The sequence below is a fragment of the Hoplias malabaricus genome, chromosome Y, assembly GCF_029633855.1.
Source record: "Hoplias malabaricus isolate fHopMal1 chromosome Y, fHopMal1.hap1, whole genome shotgun sequence".
Classification (NCBI taxonomy): Eukaryota; Metazoa; Chordata; class Actinopteri; order Characiformes; family Erythrinidae; genus Hoplias; species Hoplias malabaricus.
In genome coordinates this window covers 3,865,001-3,877,495 of record NC_089820.1, presented here as the reverse complement: position 1 = coordinate 3,877,495, position 12,495 = coordinate 3,865,001, and the positions used below count along the sequence as shown (strand labels likewise).

Below are 12,495 nucleotides of genomic sequence, written 5' to 3'. Positions count from 1 at the left end.
TAAAAGGTTTAGTGGAGTAATGTACACTTTTCTGTGTAAATAATTTGCTGATTGCACATCCATTTTTGCTATGGTCCAAAGTTCTTAAACTAGTGAAGGTTCTGTTTTCTCCAACCTGCTCAAGATCCAGAAAGGCCAGATCTTACTTAATTATCATTTAAATATCAGTTGCTTTATAGTTATTGTAAAATGACTTGTTTTTATCTCTGATCCACAGACATGTAAACTTATCCTTAGGGGTTTCTGTCAATTTATTTTTAAAGGCATGTGGAACCCCCATTTCATGTGAGATACAGATTTGATTGAGCTGATGCACTAAGATGTAGCCAATCATATTGGACATTTTAGTTTGTCCCGCCTCAGCTGCTGCTTATTGGTGATAGATGATGCAGCAAATAGCACTTTTTCTTTTTTTTTGGTCTTTTCTCTCTTCATGCCCTGGAGGAAGGAGCTGTAGCTCCCAATTAGCAGTTGCTGGTTCTAGAGCTATTGAGGAAAACTGACTAACAGCTGTACATTCATGTGAATGAAGTATCTTTTTGGGTTTTATATCTGCAAAGAAAAGATAAAATATGTTAACTTTATTGTATGGGAAAAGTACATGCAAAATTTGAAATACTTACCATGTATTTTATGGTTCTGAAGACCTGTAAATGAAAAGTTGTTTTAGTTAGTAAAACACTTTGTGTGTTATAATGTTATTATTACCTGATGTAATAACAAGAGATTGAATATAACTAAGAGTGAAAGTCAGTGTGATTTAGATACGTTTACTGTACCTGTTTTGCTTAAGCAGGTCAGGTTTTTAGAGGGCATTGGAAGTCTTGGAGAGTGGATTTCCCCATATCATCTTGGAACCCTTCTGTGAAATTGATGGCGAGCCACCCAAAAGAACTGACAGATCTGACCACTCTTGAGTTATGCTGAACTACCTGGTTACGTGGTAGGGCTATAATTGAGAGACTGAGACACATTTATTCTTCTTTCCTCATTTTTCATTTTTTTTCCTTGATTTATTAGATATTATTTCTTAGAGGTCCTTAGAGTAGCAAACTCCTATATTTCCTGTGTCTACTGAGCTTAATTGTTGCTGTATAGTACACAGAATACCAGGTTAGACAATAGGAGTGTTACACATGCAACTTTTTTTACACTTAATGTTCCCAACTCAAGAAACCCATAATAATGACCCATATTTCCATATACTTCAAGGAAGTTTCACCACAATGTTTTCGCATATATAAATACATAACTGAGGTCCATGTTGAAGGCATGTGGGCCCATTTACTACTTTGGGATCCCATAATCAGTTCTCTCAAAGACCTTTTACTTCAGTGTAATTTAGTTCCCCTAGTGCAATAAGCACCTCACACAGTTTTCAAACACACACACTCTTTTCTTGCAGAACCCAGCGGCCTCTGTACTGTTCTAGCATACGTCTAACACTAACACACATTCGTTTTAGCTATGGTCCAAAGTTCTTAAACTAGTGAAGGTTCTGTTTTCTCCAACCTGCTCAAGATCCAGAAAGGCCAGATCTTACTTAGTGACCATGTAAAAGAGTTAAAAGTGTTAATCATTATCATTTAAATATCAGTTGCTTTATAGTTATTGTAAAATTAGTTGTTTTTGATCTCTGATCCACAGACATGTAAACTTATTCAGAACACATAAACCTACATGATTTTTTTTTTTTACAGCAGAGATGTTGCCCTAGCATTTACCACCACTTGGGTCATTGTGAATGTAGATAATAATTGCCTTAACACAATCACCTATTTATAAACACACCTTTAAAAAGGCATTACCAGTGACATAGATCCCTTCAACTTTAACTCACCTAAGACGGGAAGTGAATGTGGTGAGAGCATAGATCACAAGCAGCAAGAAGCTCTAACTCTTCAGCACTGAAGGGATTGCCTCGACACACATCAAATATTGTTCTTTTTGATGTAAGCAGAGACCCTGGTAAAAAGCTGGTATAGATCATTGGTGTAAAAAATACTGAGACTTTGTAATAACATTTGACAGATTATTTGACACATTATTTCTTCTTGTGTCAGTAATGATGTGTATACCTCATACATGTAGCTGCTATTATAACTTTATCTCAAGTAGTACTTTCTAAAAATAACTCCTATATTTTTGACTAATTTACGTCTGTGGATGTGTGATACATGTCCTAATACAATGCTGCAACATCCTCTAGGTCCAATAAAATCTTATCTTTAAAAAAAATCATAATTATAAACTAACAACTGATTAACACATTTAAGTAAAGTGCTAAATAAAGAAGAGACGGGAAAATATATAAAAACTATGAGCTCAACCAAACTCTGGTAAAACAAATAAACCAGCATTTTTTTAGAATCTACAGAATACACAACATTACCCTAAGTGTTGTGTCTACTTTTGGGATTTGTTCCATACTATATATTATTTATCTCCATAATTCATTTAATCAGATTTAACTAATTCTGTTCCAGAGATTTGAATCCGATTCAGTGACGTAGTTCAGTGTTTCAATCACTTACCCTTATTCATTCAGTTGTATACAGTCAAATCTAATCCACATTAATGCTCTACTGAATGAACTCAATCAAATCCTCAAAATAATGTTGTGGCATTTAGAGTTAAGTCTTCCCAGATGCATAGTAGCTGTCACTGTGAGAAAAAAACTCCTAATACCTTATATTTCAGAATAAATGTTGTAAAAGCCGGTGTCTCAGACATGATGGCCATATAGCGTTAGTTAGTTATGAAGCAGAGGCGATTGCTCTAAGACTGCAAGGGAAGCTCAGCTTCCCCTAAAATGTCTAAAATATAAAATATACTGTTGTGTGTACATGTCATTGAATAAATATGCACTACAACGCGCTCAACTTTTGTTCAGAATCAGCTTCTTATCACTGGTAAAGACGCGGCTTTCCCGCAGTTTCACAGTGATTTAAACAGTGTGGACGCACAGAGTTCAATAGCGAAGCAGTGAAACGAGACGAGTCATTGGATAAATGACTCGGGTCTATAGGGCAGGTCTATAGGGCAGTAGGCTGGCCTCGGCTGGCCCGGATGCTCAGCTTCTGCATGATGATTGGATGATCTGTCTGAGGCTGAATCCCTTTTTGATTGACAGCGAAATGAGCGAATCAGCAATCCTTTAGTGTAAAGATCCGTGGGAGCATAACATTTTCATTCTGTTCTGAGTTGAACTGGAGAATTTCTTAATCCTCTTAGCGGCATTTTCTTTGTTAAAAACGACTAAGCGACAAATCGAGCTTCTATTTCTGGTGGTTTTTTTGTAGCTGCTTGTGTTTGGAGACTGACTTCTATCACTCTTTCTGACTTCTATCGCAGTTTCTGTCCAGCGGGTGCTGCTGAGCCCCTCCACCGTCACAAAGCACTCACAGGCGGACACACTTCACATGGGCCAAGGCCGTTTAAGCCTAGCTCTGCTGGCCATTGAGAGGACACTAGTCAAGTCCTTGGAAAATACGCCTTGTTGATACGACAGGGTCACAGATCATCTCATGAAAAGGAACAGAGGGCAGAATTTACGTATAAATAAACCGACACATTTTATGATGTAGGACGAAATTGAGCTTCCCCTCCTTGAAAGACCAGCATCCGTCACTGTTATAAATAGAAGAAGGGAAAAAAAGAGAAGGAACTTTTGTAAGAGGATTATTTTTAGACTTTCCTTTAAATTATGTAATGAGTACACTTTATAAAGCACAGAACTTTTTTTTTTGTAGATTTATCTGATCATTTGAGTTGATGCAAAACATTTGATCTTACACATTTGTAATTAAAGGGTAACAGTATTGTGTTTATAAGCTGAATTTCCCCATAAACTAGCAGGCAGTTTTCTGGTTGTGATCATTCAGTAATTGGTCACAACTTTTGTAACATTAGACTTAATAACCAATAAACAAGCTTACTGCATCTCACATCAGGTAGAGCTTTAGAGTAATGTGGGTGATTGCTGTTAGAAAGATAAAAAGAAGATAAAGATATAAAGATAAGAGCATCCAGGATCAAAGCAAGAACAAGCTATGACTTATAACACTGCCAACATATATCAGCTAATATTAAATAATTTAAAGTGTAGATGTTATGAAAATATTCAGATTCAGCAAATATTAAAATATTCTGAAAAAATTGTGTAATGGGAAATTCTGAATCAACTAGATTCTTGTAACCTTTAATCCCCTAAACACCCCTGCTTTATAAAAATGTTTTCTGTAATGTATATCACCACATGAACAGTTTAATCATATAACAGAATTTAGTTCTATACTCTTATGTGTGCACATGTCACGGTTGGAGGGATATGAAGAGGCGGATGTAAATGCAAGGAATGGTTATTAACACAAACAAAATGAAACGCTATGCATATACTCTGAAAATAAACACAGATAAGACCTAGAAACACTAACTGGAACTAAACAGAAAAAACAGAAACAACCCAGAAGTGGTATATACATATACAAAAAACCACTCAGACACAAAGGCATACATCTATACACAAGACCAGACAACCTAGCACTGAGAACTAGGGGGTATATATACACAGGAACATGAATCACAGACAAGGAACACCTGGGAAGGATAATGAGAGGGCAGAGACTAAGGCAGGGCTAGGGTGGGGACAAATACAAAACAAAAACAGAGCCATGTGCTACTAACACATGGCAGATAAGGAAACAAGGGAGACAGACAGCAGGATCACACTAGACAAGGCAAAAGCATGACAGTACACTCCACCTAAAGGTATTTTTTTATATCGGAGTGTTGCATGAAGTTAAATACTCTCAATCAAGAGAAATATTGATATGTGAATGCAGATTATTAATTTTCATGCAACCCTACGGTATGAAAATATATGAAGTAAATTCAAAGTGGGTTTTTTCAAGTGTTTCACAGTGTTACAGAGACAAGGAGGCAGATGTATTCACAAGATCTCTTATTTTAATTACTGTCAAACCAAGAACAAAAACCAGGAAGAACAAAACAAAAAAGCAAAACATGAAAAGTGGGAAACTCCAAATGACAATTATCTACAGAGGGGAGATGGTCTTACCATTAAACCTTAAACTGTGATAAGAAAACATAAACCAAGACTCTAAATCTACAACCTGTGAAGTTAAATAAAGAAGCTAAAATTAAACAGAGGGAGACTAGTTAAACAAACAGAGACCAGAGCTGAGAAACAACATGGGAACAAAGAAAAGCAACAAACTAAACAGTATTTAAAAGGAACCAGGGAGAGCACAGACTAGAACCTAAAGAAAGACTAAACATAAACAGAGTCTGGGAACAAGGAAAAATACAAGAGAGAAAAACAACACTGAAAAAAAATTGTATTCATTCGTTCATTTATTCATTCATTATCTGTAACTGCTTGTCCAGTTCAGGGTCGTGGTGGATCCGGAGCCATTTAGTGTAAGGCCAGTCATTTGCAGGGTGACACATACAGACACACATTCGCTCACACTCACACCTACAATATGGGTGGAGTCAGGAGAGCACTGTCTTTACTGCTGGAGCCTGAATGTTGTGGAGTGTTGCCTTTATCGATAATCACATTTATCCGAAAATATCCAAATCTCATAATTAGAAACTACATACATACCTAATGAACAAATATCTGAATATTTGGGGCAAACGGATTCAGAAATTGAGAGCCGTTCAGAAATTCAGCTCTCAGTGCCTGCTGTAAAATTAAATCTGCACTTTGGCTCCCAGCACGGCTCGGGTCACTGAGTTGTTCACCAACTCATGCATACATGGAGAGTTGCTTTTATCACCACATATATCCAGAAAAACTAATATCTCAAAATTATAAACCGAATACCTACCCAATGAATGAATTTTTAAAGAGTTGTGTCAAACACACACTTAATACACACTTTGTAATTTAAGCTACAGTTTATTATGAAGGACTGGTGCCACTCCAGGGTGTGTTCCTGCCTTGTGCCCAATGATTCCGTGTAGGCTCCGGATCCACCGCGACCCTGAACTGGACAAGTGGTTACAGATAATGAATGAATGAATTAATTAATTTATCATGTTCCTGTTTGCTTTACAGAATCAAGAGGCATCATGGCTTCAACCCCAGTGACAGAACCTGAACACTTTACCTATGAAAACTACACAAACCAGACTGAGTAAACCACCTTGCGGGGATACAACATGCATTTTCTTTTTAGTAGCCCATGTGAGGTTTAAGATGAAGAAATCAGTCATCAGCACCTTCTACCTGAGTTTGGCCGTATCACACTTAATTTTCTGCTGCACCCTTCACTTATAAGAAATGAGTGGGTGTTGGGTCTTTCATGTGCGAGTTCAGGTATTTCATCAGGTACTTCAACATGTATAGCAGCATCTTCATCTTTGTTATCATCAGTCTGGATCGTGGTATGATTGTTATGTTTCCCGTGTGGGTGCAGAATAAGTGTTTTGTAAGGAAGGCCACTGTGGCAGTCATATTATCTTGCATCCTGTTAGCATTACTTAGCATACTGATGGCCATTTTCCAAGACATTCAGGATGAACAGACAAAGCAGTGTCTCAGAAATTACAGAAATGATCAAAACCGTATTGGAACAGTGATATCCAGGTTTATTTTTGGATTTGTCATTCCATTCCTCATTATTGTCATCTGCTACATTGTCATTGTTCAAAAGCTAAAAGCCAATCAGATGGGAAAATTCAAAAGACCATTTAAAACCATTTTTGCTGGCTGCCATACCACTTTTTCTGCAGTTAAAGTATAAGCATTCCAAAAAGTTTGTCAAATATTGGAAAGGTATGCCAACAGTTGTATGAACCCATTCCTTTATGCTTTTATGGGGAAGGATTTTAAGAAGCAGTGTTATGCAATTCTGTCAAAGATTGAAAATGCCATTCAGGAGGAAGATGGTCAGAATACAGTCCAAGCAACAGCTAATTGATCCTATGTTGAAGAAAAAGCTTCAATTGTTGTTTGAAGCAATCAGTTAAAACTCACCTGCTAATTAAAAACAAACTCAGATGATTGTACATGTTTGCTGAAACTAAACACAAGAAAATTGACTATAAATTCATTCTTTTTTAAAATGTATATATTTTTCTTAGTACTTATCAGTCAATTCCACGTGTAATAATAAGAATATTGTATTTAACTTGATCACAATTATGTTCCTTGCTCCACATTTACATGTTGGATATATTGGAAACAGTACAACTTTATGTCTAAGGGTATTCGAGATTCATTCATTCACTTATTCAGCTTCTGTAAGTGTTTCACAGGGTGCATCACACACTCACATCTGTGAACAATTTCACTCACCCATTTATTCATTCCTATGAACAAAGTCACACACTCAATACCTGTGAAAATTTTCCTGTGTTTTTGGACAGTGAGAGGAAACTCATGCAGACCCAGAAATATGACACAGGTGTAATAACTACAAAAAACCTTGTGACACAATGCACACAAATGTGTTGAAACAAGCTACAAATGTGAAGGAGGAATTATTGTCAAACATGGAGAAAATATTAATAATTAAACAACAAACAAAGTAAACTTGTACTGGACTCTAGACTGAAAACCTAAAATAAACTGAATGTAAAAACAGAAAACCCAGAATGCAGAGCCATGGATAACTGTGTAAACCCACAGTGAGGATCAGAAAAGAGGAACCACAACAATAATGAATGCCAAAGAAACAAAGACCCAGAGTTTATTAGCTTGAGGATTGAGGTGTAAACAGGTAACAATCACCAAAGCATGTGAAATAAAATAAAACATAGAAAGAGAAGAGAGAACAGAGATTCTGACACGCTGGGCGCAAAACTGGCCTAGCTCTTTATTCCTGGTACATAAATCATGGCTTAGAAAGTAAGAGCGGCCATGCAAGGTTTAATACTGGACTGAATTTACACAGTAAATTTCCAGAGGGCAAGTTAAAGTTCCTGCTAACTGTAGCCGGATTAGCAAAGATTTTATCTGTGGACATCAATTCTGGTAATAATTGCTTTTATGTGGTTGCTGTGTTGTTTTAACTAGAAGACCACCAATGTAAAATGTTATGGTTGTAATAACACGGTAAAGTGTATATTATGAGTGATATATGGGTTTTATCATGTAGTCAACATTTTATTTGATTACACATATTTCCCCAGCTCAACATCAGCTGAAGATGGGTTTGCAACTGATAAACTGTGGAAAATGCATAAACTGGAAAAATGTATGATGAGTAGTATGGCCAGAGCACTGAAAAAAAAATAAATAAATAAAATAAGATTCTAAGAATAATCTCTGAATAATTCTGAGAAAAATACTGAAATAAATCTGAGAAAAATCTCAGGAATAATTCGCTGCACCTATAATGGTAATGGTAAATGACAAAAAAAAACTTTTATTCATTATACGTGTAAATGACCCTTTTGTCCAACTAAGAACACAATCCTAAACCAGCCAGCATAGGAAATCTTCATTCCTGCAGAGTGTATTGTTTTGCTTTTGGTATTAAAACCAATGAAATCATAAAAATCAACAATAAATGTTTTTACTGATATCTGCCACAAAGCTCTATGGATCAGATCAGATCAGCATTACAGTGTCCCAAAATTACATTTCACTCATGAAAATATATATTACATTACCTTTTTTAAAATAATACTTGAATAATATGTTTTGGTTGCAGAATAATATTCAATAACAGCTCTTAAATTCTCAGATTTAAGAGAATTTAAGACACACACACACACACACACACACACACGAAACACAAGAACTGCCCCTGTGTAATTTAAAACTCAGATGCTAAATAATGGAAAATGGTCAATGCTTGTGGTGAACTAACTTCAAACATTTTGAGGCTTCTCTGTTTAAACAAATGCACTATGTTTCTAAATGACCAATGATTAAAATGTGCAGTGTAAAATTTTACAGGTGCACAGTGTACGTCTGGCATGACAGTTCAGTGGAAAGTGGTTCCTTTGAATTCTGACAAACCACAGAAAGGAAGTGAATGTTACAAAATTTTACTGATAATATAAAAGATCATTGCTCATCTTAAGCAGCAATACCACCAGCTCTGCAGCAGTGTGCTGAAGCAGCCATTGGCCGGTGAGTCTTTTTATTCTCTTTAAATATAAAACAAAACAGCAAGTGTTGTGTATTTTGAGATATAAGCCTCAAAGAGATAAAAGAAAGTGTTGTGTATTCTCTTCTGGAGTGGTGTGTTGAAGGTGAAGAAAATTTTCTGCAGACACGTATTTAGTTGCAAATAAAGTTTTATTTATTACACAAAAGAACAGTGTCTTTACAATCTCAAAAGAACCTGTACAGAGTATGCAGCTCAAACTTCCAACTTATATAAACTGCTCCCAGTCCAAACAAGGCCAAACATATGCTTCTTGTTTAAACTTATCTTATAACTTATCTGTAGGTAATGGGGTGAGAGAACTAGGGAAACTTTGACTTCTAGAAAGATATATTGTACTCCACATCTTAGGTACTACATACCCCCAGTAACAGATTTACACTCTGACACATTTTTATACACAATACACTTCAAAACAAAACAAAACAAAAAAAGCAGTTGTACTACTGGGTAAACATAGATTTTTTTGAATCTTTTTTGTGTATCTATTTTTAGTAACGTTAAACAGATGGAAAACTGAGTAGCTAAAATAAGCGATAATAGGTCATCTCTGTTGGGCTTCTGCAAGGACAGCTTATGAAATTATCATAATACCTGAATATTTTATTAAAATAATAATGAATAATTCCAGTTATCATGTTATAATTATGTAAAGCAAATAATTATAACTATTCTTTACAGGAACAAACAATTCTGTATTGTCATTTACCTTCTAATAATTTATTAAAATCTAAAGTTTCTGAAAATAATAAACACCAGAAATGTCGTGTATATAGTCCTGTTGGAAAGTGATTAATTTTATGTTAATTCTATATTTTATTCTGATTCTCTTATAGTTTGTTTTAGGTCACTGTGAATTCTTTCAGAGTTGTTTGTCTCTTTGCATGTGTATCATTGGTTTATAACCTTGATGCTTGGGGAAATATTGTTTATGGAACAACTGAGGGTGATAACATTTTCTATAATATGTGAATGCTCCCACTGACGGTGGGAGAGAGTAACCAATTCACAGCCAAGAAACGTCTCTGTGAATTTTTCCATCACTATTTCCAAAATAAAACAACCTTACTCTCTTCACATTTCCGTGACTCTGTCTAATTCATTCTCAACAACCTCAATCCAACAGTTGATAAAACAAAGCCATGCACTGTTCACTTACAGATATTATTATTCTACAGCATGGAGAAGAACCTATTTTTTTGTATGATGAATAAAACTGACAGCTTTTCCTGATTTTCCTCTGTGTGCAAGTTAATGAACCATCATCCCGCATAACATTTCATGATGAATAAACCAAGAGAAATGCTCCAAAATTAATCTAAATAAAAACTTTTTACATTCACTTCCTTTGAAAGTTGAGAAAGTCTTGTAAAGTAACAAGCTTATTTTTATTGGACCATGTTAATATGCTAAACTCTTGCACAGAACAAAATCACAAGAAGCAATGCATGGAGTATGTAGTGTATATTTATATGGGCAGAAGATTAACTAAATATGAAGTTAATCTGATGTTTTAGGCCTTCGCTGTAGGGCCTAACTATAAGAAACCATTCTTTTCTGGATCTAGTTAAAAACAATTATCATGTTTATGATCTACATGACAAAGAACCAGAGGATAGTCCAAAGAAAGAAAACAAAGCCAATTTCACTAAGATAAAATACAGTTAGTCTTAATTTTGACCTGATCATTGAGCTCTGATGTAGACGGTGTAACATTCTGAATTTTAGATGTCTGTAATCAAAGTGTAACTCAAAGGTCACACTGAAAACTGATCAGTGAAACACAGTGGACAAAGATATTTCTGCTTATTTGGTAACAAAACCTTACAGAAAATTAATACATCTATTGATTTCTGTCTCCTTTATAGAACTGAGACATCATGACTTCAATCCCAGTAACAGAAACAACCCTTCCTGAAAATGGCCCCAAGAACTATGACACATACATGAGTTCACTGGTTATATTCTATATAGTGGCCAACATAATCATCATTGTCCTGGGTCTTACTGGAAATGGTTTGGTGATCTGGATTGCAGGATTTAAAGTCCGAAAGTCAGTCATCAGCATCTGGTACCTGAGCCTGGCTGTGTCCGACTTCTTGTTCTGCTCCATCCTTCCCTTCTTTGTCTATTATAGGATCACAAGCACCTGGATTTTTGGACCGTTCCTGTGCAATTTAATTTTCTTAAACATTTCCCTAAATCTCTTCTGCAGCGTCTTCCTCCTCACCATCATCAGTGTGGACCGTTGTGTGATTGTCATGTTTCCAGTTTGGGCTCGGACTCAGCGCACAGTGAAAAAGGCCTCTATGATAGTTGTTCTAGCTTGGTTCATTTCTGCAGTATTTAGTGTTCCAGCGCTAATTATCCATGAAGCTAAGAATAAAACAGTAAACTGTCAGAAATATGAAATGAGTGATTCTGCAGCAATACCTATATATGAGTTCATTTTTGGATTTGTGATCCCGTTCCTGATAATGATTGCTTGTTGTGTCATCATAAAACGAAAACTAAAAACCATGCAGATGGTGGCATCCAAAAAGCCTTTCAAGATCATGATGGCACTGAGTACCACTTTCTTGATCTGCTGGCTGCCTTATCACATATTTACGTTTATGGATATAAACTCTGAAGAAAATGAATTTCTACAAATCATAGGAGTAATTGGCTTAATTCTCGCCAGAGCTAATAGCTGTCTGAACCCGTTTCTTTATGCGTTCATGGGGAAGGACTTTAAGAACCAGTTTTATGCAATTCTATCAAAGATTGAAAATGCAATGGAGGAAGAGGACAACCAGAACATTGCCAGAGGGACAAATCTGACCCACGAAAGAAGCCACCATACCACCACCATTTCATCTGTTCTGTGAGACTAAAACCGTGTCTTTACAAACAGCCACAAATTCATTTCCAACTTATTTTCTAAATGCTTTATCTTTCCTGGTACCATCACAGCCATCAGTATATTTTGTGTATATGCATCAAATTAAGTTTAAAAAGGGATTGTGCTTTGTTCAGGACGTGCTCTTGCCCGGGATATAATGGTTATACTAGATGAATAAATAAATGTTTGTTTGTCAAGATTTAAATGTGTTGTAAATTGTTGCTTTCTAGCAAATATACTGTTGATGTAAATATAAAAGCTCCATAACATTTCACGGTGGACCACAAAAAAGTTTTTCCTTGTTCTTGTCAATAATAACACCACACAAATAAATGTTTCTCACAAACCACAATGGTGTGGATTATGCACTGGTTTAATTTAACTATTAAAGGTTTTATGAGAAATCTTGTTGTCACATTTCCTCTAACATTCTCCCCTCCACAAATGTTCTGTAACAAA

The 12,495-nt window shown here is 35.7% G+C and overlaps 1 protein-coding gene across 1 annotated transcript; it reads left to right on the top strand.

The window, feature by feature from the left end:
• The first annotated feature begins 11,032 nt into the window (after positions 1-11,032).
• On the top strand, positions 11,033-12,022 carry LOC136679616 (chemerin-like receptor 1). Its single transcript, XM_066658249.1, has one exon. It carries the CDS (start codon positions 11,033-11,035, stop codon positions 12,020-12,022), a length of 990 nt encoding a protein of 329 aa, XP_066514346.1.
• The last annotated feature ends 473 nt before the right edge of the window (positions 12,023-12,495 follow it).

What these genes read in the sequence shown, in the direction of transcription:
- LOC136679616 (XM_066658249.1), top strand. Translation starts at nt 11,033, where the DNA reads ATGACTTCAATCCCAGTAACAGAAACAACCCTTCCTGAAAATGGCCCC.